This window comes from Benincasa hispida, chromosome 6, assembly GCF_027475165.1.
Source record: "Benincasa hispida cultivar pf3 chromosome 6, pf3_genome.v1.1, whole genome shotgun sequence".
NCBI classification, from domain to species: Eukaryota; Viridiplantae; Streptophyta; class Magnoliopsida; order Cucurbitales; family Cucurbitaceae; genus Benincasa; species Benincasa hispida.
Window position 1 is genome coordinate 59,289,116 of NC_143483.1, and position 19,824 is coordinate 59,308,939.

Genomic DNA, 19,824 nt, shown 5'->3' on the forward strand with positions numbered 1-19,824 from the left:
TTCGGTTTGACCCTTATACCCGATCAAACTGGGGATTCCTCGCCCTGGGGTCGGAGACCTGTAGGAAAATTTTGCCATCCCTACCATTAGACATTTTATGAGGATCGGCCAGGTCCAAACCAGCTGCCTTCTAAGTCCAATTTGGTCATCAGTTGCTTATTCAGCCTAAATCACATTATTTTCTTGACTTTGTTGTTTTTGCTTTTCGTTAGAGGTCAATTATGCTGTTTAATCTAAAATCACTTATAACTATCCTCATTATTTATTATTATTTTTTTTAATGAAACAATATCCTTAAACTTATGAAACCAAAAATGGAATTTGTGGAAAAACATATTTAATTTATATACAACTTTCTTAAAATCCAAAAAAAAAAAAAATTTTGATTGGTGACGTGGAACCTATACGTTGGTTGAACACAATCGGCGCCAAACTCCTCACAGCACCTGATCATTGCTGCCGCTTTTCCTTCAATTTCACTCGTCGATCAGACTCCTTAACTAACGACTGCCTTCGTCGGAAATTCTCGTTTCCTCGCAATCGTCCGTCGCAATCCCAGGCTACAGCTTGGTTGAGCTCGGCATTGTTTCCGATCCGAGTTTCGGCTTTCTAATGGCGTCTTGGTTCAAAGCTGCCGAAGGTTCGACGTTCTTCGGTTTCTATTGCGTATATGTCCTCGTATTTTCGTTCTGATCTGAATCAGTTTTTAATCAATTTTGGATTCGTTTTGAATTATAGCTTTTACTTTTTTTCATAGATTCTGAAATTCCATGAATTCGAGTTTGATGTGTTACTGTGTAAGAATTATTGTCGGAGTGAAAATGTTATCGACTTATGATTGAAGTATGTTCACATTCTGAGTTGAATTTTGAATCAGTGTTGTAATTGAAAAGTTCTGGAGAGTACATTTTGTCGGCTGCTGGATTTTTTCCTGGTTATTCATTTAAACTTGGGCCCAAACTGATGAATTTAGGTTTTTGTTTATTTTCGTTCTGATGGAATTATGTGAGGTTCTTGTTCTCAAGGTTAGTTATGAGTATCTAATGAAGATATCACGAATTAATGAGTATCTAATGGAACTTTTCTTTATCTCGAGTATATTAATACCGGTAGATGTTAAAGTGTTGAAATAATTAAATTTACAGCTTAAGCTTTCGGGTTCATTGGTGATATAATAGTAGAAACTCGGGTATGAGGATTCTAGTTTCAGAAGGCCACTGTGGTTGTAACTTTAAGTTTCATATCAATTAGAACGTCTGCATTGTTTTTATTGTTTATAATTTTGAAAACCACCCATTTCTCCCGCAAGCTATCGATTTGAACCATTTCCCTCTAAAGTTATGAAATCACTATAATTAGGCTTTACCATATAGCTTTGTTAGTGGTTAGGCTTTAGAGTCACAACATGATAGTTTAAAGGTAACAATTATTATAATATAGGGTGATTTACGCAATTTTTAGATTATAATTAATAAAGTTACAATGAAGGAGTTTAATTGCAACTATTACAGAAGTTTAGGTGATTATTGCGTGAGTTTATGATTTTCTTTCGATCAAGATGCTTGAATTTATGATTATAATAACCTTTATAGTTTAACAGACTTATGTATTTTTTTTTTCTTCTCGCTGCTTCTTGACCTTCTTTCTTGCTTTGTAAATGTAAGTTGAGGTGTGAGGTTTGAACTTTGAATGAGCATTTGATTGTTACATTCGGATGTTGGCCATTACCTTAATTTCTAAACGTCATTGAGACTTTATTTTTCTTTACATTACTTTTATTGTTGCACATATCTATATATAGTTTTTATGGTGAAAAGAAATTTGCATATTATTATCACTCAGAGATTATATCCATGTTTTTTTTTGAGAAAAACAGAAGTTGCTCTTAACATCTTCTATTTGTGCAACCTTACGGTGATCACTTGGAGATTATATCCATGTTTTTTGAGAAAAACGGAATTTGCATATTATTATCACTTGGAGAGTATATCCATGTTTTTCTTATTGTACTCTACCTTTTGTTGTAATGGTCTTATATACCTCCTTTTATCTTTCGGAGCCACCCGGGAGTAGCCTCCCCGGGGATTAGTGAGAGTGGGCTAGCAAGAATTGAGCATTGAGTCAACAACATCCTAGTTGTATAAAGAAGTCACGAACACCCATGGGTGTGTCCATTTACACATCTGTATGTAGATTTCCCTTGCATAGAAATATCTTAGATGTTATTTATTTTTGTCAGGATTGTTTGAAGTCGTAGATCGAAAGGCAAAGCTCGTCGTTAGTGAGCTATCAGAAGAGCAGTCTGATGTTCAAACTGCAGGTATGCATCTTGGTTTATGTCATATTTATGTGATGTAAGCTCATTTCTTTTTATGTTTTTATTTCATTTTCATATTAGAAATAATTGTATGCTTGGTTATTTACTATAACAAAATCACTCTGTTAAATGGAATTGCTTGAATTAATATGATTAATTGATTTACTTAAGTAATAAATAATTTAACGAACTACTTTATATCTAAAATTGTCGAGTTCTCTGATACCTATATCTTGAAATTTAATATGCTGCAGCTAAACGCTGAATTTAGGGAAGCTTCCGAAGACAAATTTTCTTTTCTCATCTTGAATGTCCTCAGAAATTTATTCTTGGATTGGGATCTGGCCTTAAGCTACCCGGGCATGAGGTTATTTTATAGGCCTTTTGATGAATACATCACTTGTATGGTCCAGTTATAATTGCGTCATGTTCTGCAGATTCATTATAATGTTTGAGAACCGAACTTATATTGGTTGGTCAATCCTCAAGGTCCGACAAAAAAATAAAAAAATAAAAAATCACTCTTTAGAAATATTACCAATGTTTGTTTTTGAATGTGTTCTGTAAGTTTAATATCATTTTAAATATTTTTTTCCTGAAAAAAACACTTTGACTTTTGAGATGTTCCTTTACCTATAACTATGCTGCCTTCACGAATTCAAGCATTGGAAAAATTAAAGCGCAGTTTTGATGAATTTTGTGATAAAAAACGAAAAGAACACCTCGCAAATATTCAAACTGAAATTGATTTCTGGATTCCTGGTTTTGACATACCTTCCCATCTCATAAGTTGTTCTTTATTGTGGTGATATTGGTCATGAATCTGCTTTATTTTCTGTTGTATGAAGCTTCTAATGGCCAAGGATCTCAAACCAAGAGGACAAAGACAAAGAAAAAGGTGGGTTAAGCTCAGTTATTTTAACAATTAGTAACATCATACATTATTGTCACATCTAAGCTTTATTTATTTATTTATTTCTGCATTTGAATATTTTTTGGCATAGAAGAAACTATCCTTAAAAGAACCTTCTATAGCAAATGACACTGCTGAAGAACAAACAAGCACATTATCATCAACAGCAGATGTGGTGTTGGCATCTGCAAAGGATGGAATTGTTTCTTCCAATGAAGACGACCGGACTGCGTCTGATAAGTCTATGACCCAAGTAAACAAAAGGAAGCCAGATGACGATGACAATAACGTCCCTGTGCTAGACAGTCCGTCAACAGATGCCCTGGTAGTTGAAGCCAGAAAACAAATTCCTGATGGCATGGATACTTCAGCAGCCGTTGATGATGTTGAAGTCATTGCACCAACTTCTAAAACTGAATTAAATAATGTGAATGCCTCGGATGTTCGCGAAGAACATTTATTGTCAATACCTAATAAAGCAGCTGTGGAGATCAATAAAGAACATCAAGATGAGGAGCAGAGCAGTAAATTGGGAACTGAAGACACTATCTCAAAGGTAGATCGAGACATGTCTGAGTCTGCAACTACAGAGTTCCAGGATAATGGCGAAAGTCAAACAAAAGATGATTCTAAAAAGGTTCAAATACCAGTCAATCAAAAGCAACAAGAGAATACAGCCGACAAGGCTTCTATAAAAGTGCAGGACCAACTTGAAGAGGTATAATAGTGGTTCCATGAGTAATATCATTTTATTTATTTTCTTCAGCTTTGATCTCTTTCTACGGCTAGTTTTGTTAAAAGTTCATTTAGTTGGCGTGCAGGCACAAGTGCTACTTAAAACTTCTAATGCCACTGGTCAGTCGAAAGAAGCAAGGCTAGTTAAGGTATGTTCTTATGTCATGCCCCATACGTGAACTTCTTTTCGTTGTGTATATGATCAGAATATGCCAGATGTAGAATTGAGCTTCAGCTCCCTTAAATGAATTACTTACTCTAAAATGATACTTAATGATGTTTAAATAAGTTGTAGAATTTGGAGTCCAGGTGTTGGAAAAGTGGGAGGAAAAAAAAACATATGCATGATCACAATGATTTATATATTCATCTTTTTCATAGGCGTGGAAATCTTGTTACTATTATTAGAATTATGAAAATAACTAGTATTCCTTACATGCTGTAGTTAGCTGCTATATCATACCATTTTGTATTCCTTGCATTTTATGTTTGTTCTATAAATCATTATTGTATTATGGTAAAATTCAATCAAGTGCATGTTACTCTGCAAATCTTAAACTGCACACCTCATTAACGAACTCGGTTTATAAGAATACAACTGTATCTCGGAATGGTTATTTTAGAATAGTTTTGTCTTCAATAGTCAGATGCCTAGTATTCAATGGATGATTGACCACTTTCTTATTGAGGTATAGGTCTGTGCTGGACTTTCATCACGACTTCAAGAATTCAAGTCTGAAAATGCACAGTTGGAGGAACTTCTTATTGCAGAGGTGAGAGCTGTCACATCTGTCTTAGGTGTTAAGTGAACTCTTAGGGGATGTTCTGAAGTAAGAGCGAGGGGAGTGGAGTTGTGAACTCTACTCCTTACTTGGCCCAAGGAGTTTGTGGGTCTATGACTAAAATGCTAACTCCTTCCATTATGGGCTCCAAGAGTTCACAGCTCTTCAAATTTCATAACTCCTTGGAGTTCACAACGCTCCTCCTTGCTCCAAATGCTCCCTTAGACATCTTATGGTCCTGAATTTATTTTTTCATGTCCATGTCATACCTTATTTAGTATTAAATGAAACGTCTTTTAGACATATTCTCTCTTTTTAGTTTCCAGCAGTTGATGTATTCCTTTATATAAATTTAGTTTCAATGAAAGTGCTCGTGTATGGTGTTAAATGATCCAGATGAATTTTTCATTATTATTATTATTATTATTTATAAGTCTTTGTTGGAAGATGTTTTTGTGTAGGGGGTTTTCTCTACCCCTGGACCCTAGAATGGTCTCAACCATGTCAACAAGAATTAGAGTCTTATACTGTTCTTGGTACACTCCGGCATGTTATGTATTTTCCTTCTTTTCACATGTTAAGATTGTCATCTGACAGAGAGAATTGAGTAGATCATATGACGCTCGCATAAAGCAGCTAGAGCAAGATTTGTTGGAATCCAAAAGTGAAGTCTCAAGAGTTGAGTCAAGTATGGCTGAAGCTTTGGCAGCAAAGAACACTGAAATCGGGGCTCTTATTGGTTCCATGGATGCACTTAAAAAGCAGGCTGCCTTATCAGAAGGAAGTCTGGCCTCGATGCAGGTTTGTCGCCCATTCTGTTTTTGCTGTAATGTATGATGAGTTGTGACTGAAAATTGTAAATCTGATAGGAATGGGATTAGAGTGTTTAGAGTACCAAGGGTATATTAGTAATAAGTCAGGGAGTTTGTTATGCTTGTTGTTTATAAATAGAGAGGGAGAGGAATTGAGAAGAAAGATTATATTTTGGTGAGTGAGATGGGATTTGAGTGATCTCAAGATTGGGAGGGTCCAATTACCTAGAACACTTGGTTAGGACCAATCTCATGCGCAAATACTTTTCTTCTCACCTTACCTGTATTTTCTCGTGCAATTTGCTAAAAATCTTGGTCTACTCAGCTATGAAAATCAGTTGGTATTTATCGATTCTCTAATATTCTCCTTCTTCATGTTAGCACTTCTTTCAAACCGCAATTCTTGTATATACCAATCAGATATATAATTCATGTCTCATGCCTGCATTTGAAATGAAACAACAGAATATTGGAATCCACATTTTTGTACCACCTGTTATTATCATAATTGCGTTAATCTCTCAACCTGCTTCTACTGTTAATCGCTTTATTACCATCTCTTCACCATCTCAAACAATACCCTCCAACTAGAAATGCCTTTTTCTTTGTTATATTGTTATTGTTTTGGCCTTGGAAAGTTGGGTTATAAAAGCAAGCATGATTATTTTTTATAAGACTGACAAGTATTTATACCAGTTTACATATACCTTCAATAATCTTGTAGAACAACTACCTTAATCTATTGCTTTTGGTATCAAAAACTCCTTAGACATTTAACATTATAATTAGTGACTACCATTTGAGCTTATGATTTTAAATATACGGGTTTGTAGCTTTCTCCTTTTATAATTGGGCTTATCCAGGATGGTTTCAAGCATGACTTAATAATTCATTCATTTTCCTTTCATCTAGTCATCCAATGGTCCTTATAATACTCTATTGTATGAACTTTATGCCTATAAGTTTCTCATGCAATGGAGAATCTTTATTGCCTTATATTGATTGATTATAATATTTGACTACTGACATATTTTATCCTTTTGTTTTATTACATGATTTTTCCAGGCAAATATGGAGTCAATGATGAGGAATAGAGAACTAACTGAGACTAGAATGATGCAAGTGAGTGAGATATTTATTTATTTATTTATATCAACAGCTTCTATATTTTTTTTATAACCAAGAAAAGCCTTCTGTTATTTGAATGTTTTTACTCGTCTGTTCTGATAAAGTCCATTGTTTTATAGGCTCTAAGAGAGGAGCTAGCTTCTGCAGAGCGTAGAGCAGAAGAAGAACGTTCTGCACATAATGCTACAAAGATGGTATATATGCATAAGTCTATTTGACCCTTTTTCGTGTTTCTGTGGTGTGTGTTTTGTGCAATTGTCTTCAAATAGATGATCATTGTTATCTACAGGCTTCCATGGAAAGAGAAATGGAACTGGAACACAGAGCCATGGAAGCAGCATCAGCTCTTGCAAGGATCCAGGTAAAGCATGAAGTCGTCAAATTGGACTTATAGTTCACAGTTGCATAATGATTTAAATCTCTCTTAAACCTTTCTTTTTCTCTCTACAATTTCTCTCTTTCTACATATAATTTTTCCTTTTTCTCTCTAACATACCGACCTATCTTTTTTCTTTCAATCTAATAATCTTCCCCCTCCTTTGTCTCTCTCTCTCTCCCAAACATTTTTAGAAATATAAATATATTGATAAAACTGGAAAATTGTACTTAAAAATTAAAAATTTTGTACAAATTTTTATATTTGAACCCGAATAATGAATTTTAATTTCTCATCATTTGCATATTCTTGTTAGAACATCGGTTCAAAGATGTCACCATGATTCTATCCTTTGTGTCACCTTAATTTAATTTGTATTATGTATCATTTCCTGTGATTTCTTTTTTTTCCCTTATCCAGAGAGTAGCAGATGAGCGGACATCGAAAGCAACAGAGCTTGAGCAGAAGGTAGCGCTGCTTGAGGTAAGAGAAACATAGATTATTTTATGTAAATTCCAATGCTAATATAATTTTCAAGTTTGCATTTGCATTCCTTAGTTAAACAGATTTAATCTTCATATAATTAGTAAGTCTCTTCCTTTAGGTTGAATGTTCATCTTTAAATCAAGAACTGCAAGATTTGGAAGCTCGTGCTCGCCGTGGACAAAAGAAGTCACCTGAAGAGGCAAACCAATTGATTCAGGTAAATATCGCCTGATGTTGAAGCTGATTTCTGGGTGCATATTTTACTTCATCATGGGCTGGAATTTAATTTTTACGACTTAATTGCTATATTGTTATGGGGTCAGATACCACTCCATTTTCTTTTCATACATAATCTCTTTCGAGATAGAGGTTTCTGGCTCATAGGGACGTCTTCCAAAACCAGGGGTTATACTATACACCGCATATATCTCTTATCAGGGGGGGAAAAAGCATTTATTTTCTTGCAATAGCAGTGGCATTGTTTCTCTCTCTAAGTTGCAACTGTCTAACTTATCATCCATTTCCCCCTTTCCACTTTTGAACATCAAGATGCAAGCCTGGCAAGAAGAAGTGGAGCGTGCCCGACAAGGTCAGAGAGATGCTGAACTGAAACTTTCTTCCATGGAGGCAAGTGTCGTCGGCATTTTGGCCAATTAGCTGATTCAATTAAGTGCAATGGCATTGACCCTGCCCTCTTTATCTTCTCAATTTCAGGCTGAATTGCAGAAAATGAGAGTTGAGATGGCTGCTATGAAAAGGGATGCTGAACATTATTCGCGTCAGGTCCGTAATTTATTTCTGTTTGATCAAGAAATTAAGCATATCTATTTGATCAAATATTCCTGGGTATATTAATTTATGAATGCTCCACTGTTTAGAATATTATTAGCAGTTATTGTTAACCTAACAATCTCTCCGCACATTCACGTCTAGAACACTTTTCTGTTTAGATTCTTATTTTAGTTTTTAAACTTTCAAACATTCTATTTTAGTACTTTTAACTTTGGACTAAAAAAACATTTTAGTCATTCTACTTACTTTCTAATAAATTACTCAATAGAAAGCTGTCAGTTTAAAAACTGACAGATTAGTGATGCTGACCAAAATAGTTCTATATACAAAATTTAGGAATTCACACATAATATTTGACCATTTAGAGTGTGTTTGGCTCAAGGGAGTTGGAAAGTTGGAGTTGTGAAGTAGGAGTGGTGAACTCCACTTGTTGTTTGGCCCAAGGAGTTGGTGAGTCTTACCACTAAAAAACATCAATTTTATATCTTATCAATTTCTTATACTATGGATCTCAAGAGTTCATAACTCCCAAGACTTCATAACTCCTTACTCTTCATTATTTCACACTTTACCCCAAACACCCCCTTAAGGATTAAAATATAACAAATATGAAAGTTCAATGGCTAAAATAGGATTTAAACCTTCCTTCTATTTCATAGTGGATGGAAATAATCATTTCTCAAATTAATGACAAAATTGCAAATGATTGAATTTGGGATAAATTTCAATTGACGTGTTTTAAATCGAAATCGAAGACAAAATTAGCAAATCTTGATAATATCATGTGTCTTCATGGTCATTTGAGTTCGGCGTGCCATCTTGAGTTATATGGAATTAGAGCCCAAATTTAAATAAGCCCAAAAGAAAGCTCATTTGATGACATATTGGCCTGAAGCCGAAGTTCATACGGGTTAAGCCCAAAATCAGTAAAGCTCAAGTCCAATGGGCCAACATGGCTAACCAAGCCAACCTACTTTACCTCATAGGAACTCTATAAATTGAGTTGTTCTTCATTTTGGGGTGCAAAAGTGAAAAGCTCCAGAGGAAATTCTAGAGAGAATTCAGAAAGCAGGAGACTTTCCAAATTCTTTAAGACCAAGTACCCTTTTGAAGACCAAAAGTAATTCAAAGATCAAATGACTTCCAAACTCAAAAACTCTAACTCTGAGAACAAGCTGTAAATCTCAAGACAAACCAACATTGAGAACAAGTTGCAAAACCTTTGAGACAAATTCACATTTGAGAACAAGCTGCAAAGCCCTCAAGACAAATCAACTTCGAAAACAAATTTACTTTCAGAGAGACTCAGAGGATAAATATTAGAGATTGTATTGCACCCACATATAAATCAATAAAAAATCAACTTTATTACACGTATTAAATTTCCTTGTTGAAATCTTGTGTGAACAATCATCCTTGCTAATTCTACTGCCTGTTTTTAACTTCCCTTTCCCTTTTGTTAAAGAATTAGGCCTTGCTTTTTCCATATTGCTTTGGCAAAAAGCATCTCTGGAAGAACCATATTTTCTTACTTTGATTTATGTGTAGTATGCTCATAAATCAACTCTATTGAGATCAAAACCCTTGGATACTAATAATACTTGATAGGGGTTGCAAAGAGATGAACGAGGATTTACTTTCCCACCCTCCCTTTCTTAAGTGGGAAAGTTTTTGTAGCAACCGGGTTATGTGTTATTATGTGGTGCCTTTGAGAGAAATAAGCTTGAGAGGTCTTTGAGTCATGCTTGTTCTCTTATGTTCAATTTCTCTTGGTGGGCTTCGGTGACTATGCTATTCTTTTTCTTTTTCTTTTTTTTGTTTTTTTTTAAAGAATGAAAGTTCAATTATTATTCTTATCATTATTATTTTTTTGAAAAAGCCCTCGTGATATTTCTGGATGTCTCAACTGTTCCCTTAACTTAATATTGAAGATGATTTTTTTCCTTTTTGTTCACTTTTGACTAACCAAATCATCAACTCACTGATTATAGTTTCAAATGACCAGGAGCATATGGAGCTTGAGAAGCGTTATCGTGAACTAACTGACCTACTGGTACTGAGTTTAATTGCCCATGCATACTATTATTTCTATGAAAGAATGTTTTAAAATTCTTGAAGGTCTTATATATGAAATTATATGTTTATGGTAGTACTACAAGCAAACACAATTGGAAGCCATGGCTAGTGAAAAAGCTGCTGCTGAGTTTCAACTGGAGAAGGAAATAAACCGTGCTCAAGAGGCACAGGTCTGCCATTCAGTGCTCTATTCATTTTGATTTATAATTTACACTTTCCCTATTCATTATTCATACTATTTTTTGAACAAATAAACTTTATTTTTCATTATTCATATAGTTCATTGAACCAAGAAACCATATTTAGATTATAACTTGGCTGCGTTATTGAAAAGGTAGAGGTAGAAAGAAGTAGAGCCTCCCGTCGGGCTTCTGCATCTTGGGAAGAAGATGCTGAAATGAAATCTCTCGAGTATGTTCCTTGCCCTGATGATACATAGTCATTTTCAACTTTATCATCCTACAAAGAAATATAGTTCTCTCTTTTTATTGCCCAGGAGAAATTAAATATTTGAATGTATTGAAGAAATAATATTGACATCAGGTTCTTGATTATATAAAATGATATTTAATCACATGAAACTGCTTTATAGTTTAGACTAATGAGATGTTGGTCTTGTGACTTCTATAACTGTCCCAACCTAATCGTCTCTGACTCTGTTATGCATGAATGAAAACCTGCTTTCTCACTGAAAGGAAAAGGTGATTGTAGATTGTAGGTCCTGTTGTTGACATTTCGAATGCTGATTTTGGTGATTTTTAGTCATTCCATTCTATACTTTTAACGCATCTTTCATTCTCGAACTTTCCTCACCAAGTAACGATTTCAGGCCCCTCCCGTTGCATCACCGATACATGGTCGGGACGAGCATACAGGTAAATCTCCTGTTAGTAGCAATGCTTACCTTTCCTTCACTTGGACTTCATCTTACTTTTTAACTTGCAACATGCAGTTGCAAAAAGCAGCCAAACTATTAGATTCTGGAGCAGTCAGGGCAACAAGATTTCTCTGGCGGTATCCCATTGCAAGACTTATAGTACTATTTTATTTGGTGAGATTTTTTTCCCCTCTTTGTTCAAAAAAATATCTGGAATGATGAGCAAGGTTTATATCGGAGTCCTGAGTTTAACCATGAAAAGGTAATTTGCAGGTATTTGTACACCTTTTCATGATGTATCTATTGCACCGTTTACAGGTAAGCTTTTGGTCTCTTTCACCCAACCCCATTTCTATTATCTGAATCTAATTCTGGATATATGAAGTTCATGTAGCTTGTTGTTCGTATATCTTCATCTAAGTGATAGGAATCGTGTTAGGATAAAATTAGGAATATCAGCGATTAAAGTTATATTAGTAATTGGTTAGAGAAATTGTTAGGATAATTTGTTATAGACTGGGGGTGAGAGGATGACAATGAGCAATTGGTTAGTTTTATTACGGTTTGAGTGAACCCAAGAGAGGGAAGGTCCAAGTACCTCGAATTACTTGGTATAGTTCTTTTTATTACTTGGAAGGTCCAAGAGAGGGAGTTATGTAGTTCTTTTTATCTTTTCCACTGCAAAGCCTCTACAAGTTTTCACTTTACAAAACTAACACGCTTTTTAAAATCTCGTTTAACTAGTTTTTCTTGGTCCATCTTGAGTGAGATCGGCCATCGAGATTTAGTTAAAAAATCAGCCTTTTCTAACTTATCGATTGATTTGGGCCTTCTTGGCAAGATCGGCCACCGAGATGTACCGAGAAGGCCGAAATCAATCGATAAGTTAACAAAAGTTGACTACTAAATCTCGGTGGCCGATCTTGCCCGAAATGGACCGATTAAAACTATTCTAATGAATTTTGAAAAAAATTGTTGGTTTTGAGAAGTGAAAACTTGAAGAAACTATTTCGGACAATTTTTCCAATATATTTTCGTTGTTTCACTATTAGCTTAAAGGAGGTGCACGATAGAAGCATGGTTTTGAATAAAAGAAAGAACTATATTGTTTTTTTTATTTACTTGAGAGTTCTCTACATTTGAGAGTTTTTCAAAACAAGTTTTTATTTTTCTCATACATCTTTTTAAGGGTGTGCTCGAGGGTTTTTTCTTTTTCTTTTTGGTGGGGCTTCAACTCTTGCATTTTGCAGAAATTCTAATTTTTTTGCTAGCATGATATTGGATCTACACGTGTGTATTTAACATAGAAACGTGCTGAGTTTTTTTGCAGGCTCAAGCGGATACTTTTGCTGCTAGAGAAGTTGCCGAGTCCATGGGGCTAACCAATCCTAATTTACCATAAGACCCTTCAACTTCATCTCCAATTTTTATACAAGCAGCCCAATGGCAATAGATTTGACGTGAAGACGAGAAAACTCAACCGAAAAGTTGAAACTCGGGTTCTGTTCATCTATTCTCCACTGCATAGTTAATTATTTACTTAAAGAAAAGAAAATTCTTTTTGGTTGTTTTTTAGAGAAGAGAGGCAATCGATTTAGAAATAGAATGGCTGATAAGATGATTGAAGTCGCATCTCATGCTCTAGCCTTGAGCTTTGATACCGCACTCAATTTTTTCTTTGTTGTTTACTTTAATGATAATCTTCTTTTTTTTTTTTGTACGTTTTCAATGAAATAGGGAGTTAAGGATTTGTATTAGTTTTAGGTCTGATTTTTTGTTTTTTTTTTAGTTCAACGATATATGGGTGGGGATTTCGATTTTGATCTCTGGGTTTACAACACATTATGCTATGCTCAACTTTGGTAGGTTAGAAGAACTTTGAGTTTGTAAAGGATTTGATTTGTGCATTTGTAATTTATCAAAGTAGATAACTCAAAAGGTGTGTTTTGTGATTCATAGAAGTATTTAACCTCGATTGGTATTTTTTTTCTTTTAAAAAAAAATTGAACCTATTTCCTCTCAATTGTCCTACAATGATTTTCATTTTTTTTTAAAGTAAAAGAGTTGAATTCTTAGCTAAATTCTAGAAACAAAAACATGTTTTAATTTTTTTTCTTTTAGTTTTCAAAACTTAGCTCGGTTTCTTAAACGTTGATTGGAATATATAACAATCTAAAAAATTTAGAGGTAAAAGAGGTGATAGCTGTCCATTATTTGTTTTTATTTTTATTTTATATTTTTGAGAAAAACCATCTGTTAATATGGCATAAACAAATTAGACATGCATGAATCAACTCTTCAAAAACGATACAAAAATATTTTATCAATATTGTCGAGGGTTTCCGGGCCAAAAAAGATTCGAGTGACAATTTAACGCGAAAAATAGTAACGGTAGGAAAAACTCATCGAGTACCTTGGACATTGTATTTTCATCCACAATTTGTGATGGAATGGTCTGTAAAAGTTAATACTTTTGTATGAATAAAATCAACACAAATTTGTAGATCTGAACTGAGTTGAAAAATAAATAAGATATCCATTATTATGTTAAAATAGATGGCAGTTTTTGTCTTTTATAAAAAAAAAAATAATAAATAAAATAAAAAAAATTGCTTGCCAAAATACAAAAGAAAACGAGACCAAGTATTAAGAAAGGAAAAGAAAAACAGAAAACAAATAAAATAAAGTGCGATAACCAAGAATACAAGTAGGTATTGAATATTTGAGCCTTCAATCTCATAAATAGAATATAACTACAAACTGATTTCTCACTAGAGAGGTCAATAAACTGAATAAACACTAGTACATTGGACGACAAAATTTACTTGCTTTCCTTCTGTAAGTACAGCTTTAGAGTGCTAATCCGCCCTGAAAATTTGGGTAAGTTTTCATCAGTCGATCTCAGCAATATTCCACCATTTGCCTGTCCCTTGTAGACTTGGGCGCAAGTGACTTTCTTTATTGTTATCACTATCCTCTTACTATTTTCAAATCATTGGCGAGTACCCAAATTCCAAGGCCATATTATCAAAGTCTATTTTTTGTAAGTACTTAGATCGACGTGAGTTTCTTTGTAACGCTGACTCAAATACGTCCTGCATCTAATTGGAGGAAACCTGACCACACACACACAAAAAAAAAAAAAAAAAGAGGCAAAGTTAGAGTATTAAGTTTGGTGTACATTCAAGAAAAGTGTCTTAGTTGCTTCCAACTGAGAAGCGACAAAGAAGAATGAGTATAAATTGGTAAGTTCAGAGCCTTAAAAGGAAAAAGGTTGAATGCATGAAACGACAATATTGTTAAAGCAAACAATATCCACAAATTCGCTCCGACGTTAACTCATTAGCAAAACCACGAAAGTAAAAATAAGGAAGAGAGGACACTAAATTTAGGCTAAATTACAAATTTGGTTCCTATGGTTTAGAAAAAGTTAAAATTTAGTTTCTATCGTTTATCAGTAAAATTTAATCTCTATAATTTGACAAAACTGTAATAAATAGTCCCTATAGTAGGGACTATTTGTGAGGATTTAAAAATTATAGGGACTATGTTCTAATTTTTAAAACTTTAGAGATTAAACTCTAACTTTCTCCAATGTATAAATTAACCACAAATTTAAAAAGAAAACTGCAAGAGTAGGTTTGTAAGAGAGTAGGCTACTTCTCGATTTTGACTTCAAATTTGACCATTGTATCCGAGGATGAAAATATTCGACATGTCGATATCTCCATAAGTCAAAGGCTTCGACATTGATATTAAATATTCATTGATATCTCCGATATTTTTTTTAATATATATAAATGCTCGTAAAACATAAAAAAAAGTCATCTATTTAGTCTAATATGGATAGAAATACTAATAGCAATATCCATAACTTAGTTTGAGAGTAAAAACAACTTAATGATTAATCTAAATAAATTATATATATATATTTTTTTTACTTGAAGTATCAGTTGATATCGAGATATTTGTTGATATGTCCATAAAATTGAAATCTCAAGATCAATAATGACATCAATATTTTAATCATTGATTGCAACTAATATAGCAAAAAATAAAGGACAACAGCTACCACAGTGAATGTGCTTTGATACTGCAAGCTTAAGCAACAAAAGCTTGCCTCGGACCGGAGGCAATTACGTCAATAATACCAATAAACAGCAAACATGGCCTCTGTGTGTGTGTATATATAGCATGCAAACTTTAATCAGTCTCGTGTTATACATATATTTGGTAGACTATATAAATCTTTAATCAATATCTACTTACTTGGGAGGGTTTTTGTCTGACTTGCAGGTTGGCAAACATTCGACAAGACAATCATGATTAGGTTCCACAAAATATGCAATCTGCTCTCATGAAAAGAATAAATTTTGCTATCAGTAATCAGATGAAATTCCAAGTAACATTCCATATATACATTTATCGTTGCAAGGACAAGGGTATTTTTTGTGTTTATTTGTCTATTTGTAAATAGTGGGACCAATGAAGAATATTGCGATGAGATGTTTATAATTATAATGGCCGATAACCAATTGATAGATTAAGCTAAGGGTAATTGCAAGGCTTACAGAATATCTATCTTGACCATTAACCAGAACTCTATGTAATGTGGACCTGAGATCAAATATAAAAAGAAAAAATGTTAGAAGATTCGGACAAAAGAACCAGTGAAGTATGTACAATTAAATGGTTCATCTTATTAACTACTTTTGTTATAAAACAGGACGCAAATAAATTCCTCATGAAATCCACAAGCGGTACAGTCATTCGATATTTGTGTAGGCAGTTGAGAAGGTAAACAATTCATTATTGCATACTGATGAAAAATTGAAACATACAAGTTCATAAGAGAGATTAGAAAATATCACATTTGAAAGTTAAGGGTTTTACATAAATAGATAAATGAGAAGGTTAAAAACTGTCACCCGTAAAGAAGGAAATCTCAATTCATAGCTTCATTTGGCCATGATGTAGACAATACAATTTAAAACAAATGAAAAAGGTAACCTAATATTGAAGATGTAAATTAGAATAGACAATATGAAAGGGCTGATTGAAATGATCAGGTAAAACCATACTGATAAGTATCCTATTAGTAAATAATTAAAGTATTAAGGGCATATTAGCATTAGTTAAGGAGTTTGTTAGGAAAGTTTGGTTACAAATACAGTGAGGAAGGAGGAAGATAGATTATATTTGGTGAAATTTATTAGCGCTTGAGAGTATTCTCAAGATTGACAAGGTCCAAGTATTTCAACCTCCATTATCTTTTATAGCTCAATATATCTGGGGTTCTATCACATACTTCTTGAAGGACAATGTATCTTACTTAAATATGCAGTTGCTCCAGCGCTCCAGCATGTCTCCAAGGTTCACCACAAAAGTTCTGTTAAAAACCAAAACAGACTGAAATGAAGATGCCACAAAACAATCTTTTGTTTATTCATTCTCAAAATAGCTTCCTTCTCTAATCTCTATTATATTATCATTTATTCAAGTCTTTGAGTAACATGATGCACACTGAAGGATTCTGTGGTATACTCGCATCCTTCATGCAAAAGTATCAAATTCAAATGATATCAAGCATGTGAACTAGTTCCTAATTATTCCATAAAACTCACCCTTTAAGTGGTGCTACATATTGCCATATTTGAGGTTTAGCATCTTTATCCTTGCAAATCTGTACTAATTACAAACACTTTCAATTGGTAATCAATAATGTAATATGCAGATAAAGGTTAAACAGCATCCTTGTGCACAATGGAATTCTTACTTGGAGACCAAGGTTCTCGTCTGTTGCCAATAGTGTGATTAGACCATAGTCTGTATGAGCTCCAGCTCCAAATATTCCTTTCGCGGGTTCAGAAACTTGGCCTGATGCACAAATAGATCTATTATTTCTATAGCCAACATACGCCTTGGGGCCAAAAGTGAAGAAACAAAAAGTTTGTATCTCACCTTCATAGTGTAACAAGCGCAAGATTGCAATAGGCTCACCGAGCGTTTCTGCCTTGTCAAAAAAATCATTCTCAAGATCAAGTGCAAGAGCAATGAGCCTTGCAATTGCTCTTGCAACCTCTCTGATATCACATAAAAAAAATATAATAAATCACATTTACAGGGTGGCGTGGATAGGTTGGGGATGGCTAACAAACACATGAATTTTTTCAACTAATCCATTGGGTTATGCAAGTTATCAAAAAAGGCCAAATATTAACAAAGAATTAGACATTTAAAATGTAGACTACACAATAATTGATACCAAGAAGCTAATTAATTAATTCGAATCTTTCAAGAATTGATTGCTACATTTGGCCTTTTTCATATAGGATATAGAGGAAAGCGCTATATAAACTACCAAACTCTACTAGCACCTCTAAATCTATAATATAATATTTTCTTTCTATTAATAAATTGCTCTACCCCTCCGCTCGTGGACACAGCCAACACAACCACCTAAATCTTTGTGTCGATTTCTCCACTCTTTATGTTCTCTATGTTTCTTTGTTTGTTGATTTCTTAACATAGTTAATGTTTATGCCAAAATAGAAGAAGGATTGACAGAAATCTAGCTATCAAAACAAATTTGTACAATCACCAGAACTAGAACATACAGTGCTTGTGTATGAAACTTCTCCATGATCTTCCTCCAGCCAGGTAACAAATCTAAAAGATAACAGAACATATTGCGGCAAACAATCATGCTAAGTTGCAATAGAAACAATAAGTACTTCAATGATATATACCTTCTGCAGGCCAAATATTTGGACCATAAAATGGCCTTTCACCATCTGAATCATCTCCAGGATTTTTTTCTTCAATCCCTATATAATACCCCTCTTTGTAATCTCCTACTAAATAGACAACAATATCAATATACAATGAAGAATATTGAATTCCCATCAAAGAAAATAGAAGAATTGCACAAAATATACCTCGTATTTGATTATCAGGATCAAGCAATTCGTCGAGAATAGGAGTATAGCCTCTATGCTTCTCGTTTCTCAGAAGTTTCATTTTATCACTCAGTGGCAGACTGAAAAGCCTTTTGCTCTGAGCAAAAACCTCATCCATGAATTCCTCCGTTATTCCATGATTCACAGCGTAAAAGAATCCGGTATCCAAACAGGCCTGAATGAATAAAAAACTAGTCCAATCACCGTACAAATTCGATTTCTATACACAAATACAAAACGAAACAAAAAATCAACTAATATTATCATCAAATTTTAAATAACCTGCTTGAGTAACGAAACCGATCGATTAACATCTGAACTAGAAAGGTCGATACAGTTGAGTGCTAAGAATTTCGGATTCGAATCGTTTTCGGTCGGATTTTCCATAGTCGCCGAGAAACTTATCAAAAAAAAAAAAAAAAAAAAAGCTCCGCCTCCTATTGCTCAACAGAATAGAACAAAACACCATCAGAATCGGCGAAAAGAACGATTCGGCAGGAAACAGAGCAAAACGTTGGAGAAAAACAGATCAATCATTGTAATCTGAAGTGGTGCCTGGTGGGACATGAATTATTATGATTATTACAGAAATTGGAATGGAGCATACGAAATTTCTACCTGCTGATATTGGGTATTGATAAGCAATTTCACTGGATTATGAATAGAGAATGGCACTGACGAAAATGGAGGTAACCAAGTTAATGATGAAGAAGAGCAATTGATTTATATGGCAAGTTATTAAGTTTTGAGTTTTAGCTATATTAATTTTATGAAATATTTACTTTTATTTATATGAAAATGAAGGAAGATTCCACGTTATAATTTTAAAAAAAAAAAAAAAAAAACCAAAAAATCCTTTTTTCTATCAAAAAGGAAGAAGAGTATTTCGTTTTCGCAAAGGAAAGAAAAAGAAAAAAGAAATACGACTTACATTTTGGAGAAAAAAAACGTGCAAAATATAAATTTTGCCCAAATATTTTAACGATTGGTCATATCTATTACTCCATAATCAAACTGCTGCAATTATAATGGTTTTTTTTGTATTATTATTATTCATGTTGAATATTTCATAAAATTGATTTAATTGTATAGATTCTATCATTAAAAATTTTCAAATTGGATTTTCAAATTAACATGATGTCTCATACACAAATTTAAAATGTATGCAAGTTAAATGTGTAGTTTCTTATGTTTGATTTTTATCAAGTAATAACTCAATTGAGTTAAATTTGACAAATATTTTAATTTTTATATTATTTGATTGTCTTCAGGATAGCACTTATCAGAAATATGTTTCGACTACGTTTTGAGTCTCCAAAACTTTTGATGTTCTTTTAAGTCTTTGATTAATTTTCATATCTAAGTCTTGTTGTTTCATCTAACTTAAGTTTGAGTTTGAATATTATATATTGGATGTACCATTTTTAATTGAGTTGTAATCAATTTGTTAGTGTATTCAGTTCTCATATACCATTTTTCCCAACTATTCATAATTCGTGAAATATTATTAACTAGTCACGTGGAAATGTATTTAATATATATTTTGTTATCTCTTGATTTTTTAAAAAACA

The 19,824-nt window shown here is 33.5% G+C and overlaps 2 protein-coding genes across 13 annotated transcripts; one reads left to right on the forward strand and one right to left on the reverse strand.

The window, feature by feature from the left end:
* The first annotated feature begins 328 nt into the window (after positions 1-328).
* On the forward strand, positions 329-13,051 carry LOC120069700 (golgin Putative 1). 6 transcript variants are annotated; one of them, XM_039021486.2, is made up of 22 exons: positions 473-640; positions 2,240-2,320; positions 2,572-2,684; positions 3,166-3,215; positions 3,322-3,948; positions 4,052-4,114; positions 4,661-4,738; positions 5,345-5,548; positions 6,625-6,681; positions 6,807-6,881; positions 6,977-7,048; positions 7,484-7,546; positions 7,668-7,766; positions 8,099-8,176; positions 8,264-8,332; positions 10,347-10,394; positions 10,492-10,587; positions 10,752-10,828; positions 11,247-11,292; positions 11,370-11,468; positions 11,568-11,612; positions 12,625-13,051. In XM_039021486.2, exons 5-22 carry the CDS (start codon positions 3,475-3,477, stop codon positions 12,694-12,696), a joined length of 1,815 nt encoding a protein of 604 aa, XP_038877414.1. In that variant the 5' UTR covers positions 473-640; positions 2,240-2,320; positions 2,572-2,684; positions 3,166-3,215; positions 3,322-3,474; the 3' UTR covers positions 12,697-13,051. The 6 variants fall into 6 exon arrangements, 4 of the variants coding, with proteins under 4 accessions (XP_038877411.1, XP_038877412.1, XP_038877414.1 ...); XM_039021485.2 differs by having other exon boundaries at positions 499-640; positions 3,325-3,948; XR_005479635.2 differs by lacking the exon at positions 2,572-2,684 and having other exon boundaries at positions 329-640; positions 10,756-10,828.
* A 935-nt stretch (positions 13,052-13,986) lies between these two features.
* On the reverse strand, positions 13,987-19,013 carry LOC120069701 (azadirone synthase LFS-like). Of its 7 annotated transcripts, none has more exons than XM_039021488.2 (12): positions 18,872-19,013; positions 18,536-18,690; positions 18,233-18,428; positions 18,044-18,148; positions 17,912-17,963; positions 17,256-17,377; positions 17,071-17,171; positions 16,919-16,977; positions 16,627-16,683; positions 15,866-15,911; positions 15,564-15,643; positions 13,987-14,410 (listed from the first exon to the last, which is right to left on the reverse strand). In XM_039021488.2, the coding sequence occupies exons 2-12, from the start codon at positions 18,638-18,640 to the stop codon at positions 14,329-14,331; spliced, it is 1,005 nt and encodes a 334-aa protein (XP_038877416.2). In that variant the 5' UTR covers positions 18,641-18,690; positions 18,872-19,013; the 3' UTR covers positions 13,987-14,328. The 7 variants fall into 7 exon arrangements, with proteins under 7 accessions (XP_038877416.2, XP_038877418.1, XP_090170749.1 ...); XM_039021490.2 differs by having other exon boundaries at positions 18,044-18,151; XM_090314622.1 differs by lacking the exon at positions 13,987-14,410 and adding an exon at positions 15,192-15,467.
* Between the last annotated feature and the right edge of the window lie 811 nt (positions 19,014-19,824).

Coding starts and splice junctions, on each gene's coding strand:
- LOC120069701 (XM_039021490.2), bottom strand. CDS start 18,640: ATGGAAAATCCGACCGAAAACGATTCGAATCCGAAATTCTTAGCACTC. Junction 18,429..18,535: donor CGGTTTCGTTACTCAAGCAG/GTTATTTAAAAT, acceptor TTATTCATTCAG/GCCTGTTTGGATACCGGATT. Junction 16,684..16,918: donor TATGTAGCACCACTTAAAGG/GTGAGTTTTATG, acceptor GGTTTTTAACAG/AACTTTTGTGGTGAACCTTG.
- LOC120069700 (XM_039021483.2), top strand. CDS start 613: ATGGCGTCTTGGTTCAAAGCTGCCGAAG. Junction 2,321..3,165: donor GTCTGATGTTCAAACTGCAG/GTATGCATCTTG, acceptor TGTTGTATGAAG/CTTCTAATGGCCAAGGATCT. Junction 4,739..5,344: donor AGGAACTTCTTATTGCAGAG/GTGAGAGCTGTC, acceptor GTCATCTGACAG/AGAGAATTGAGTAGATCATA.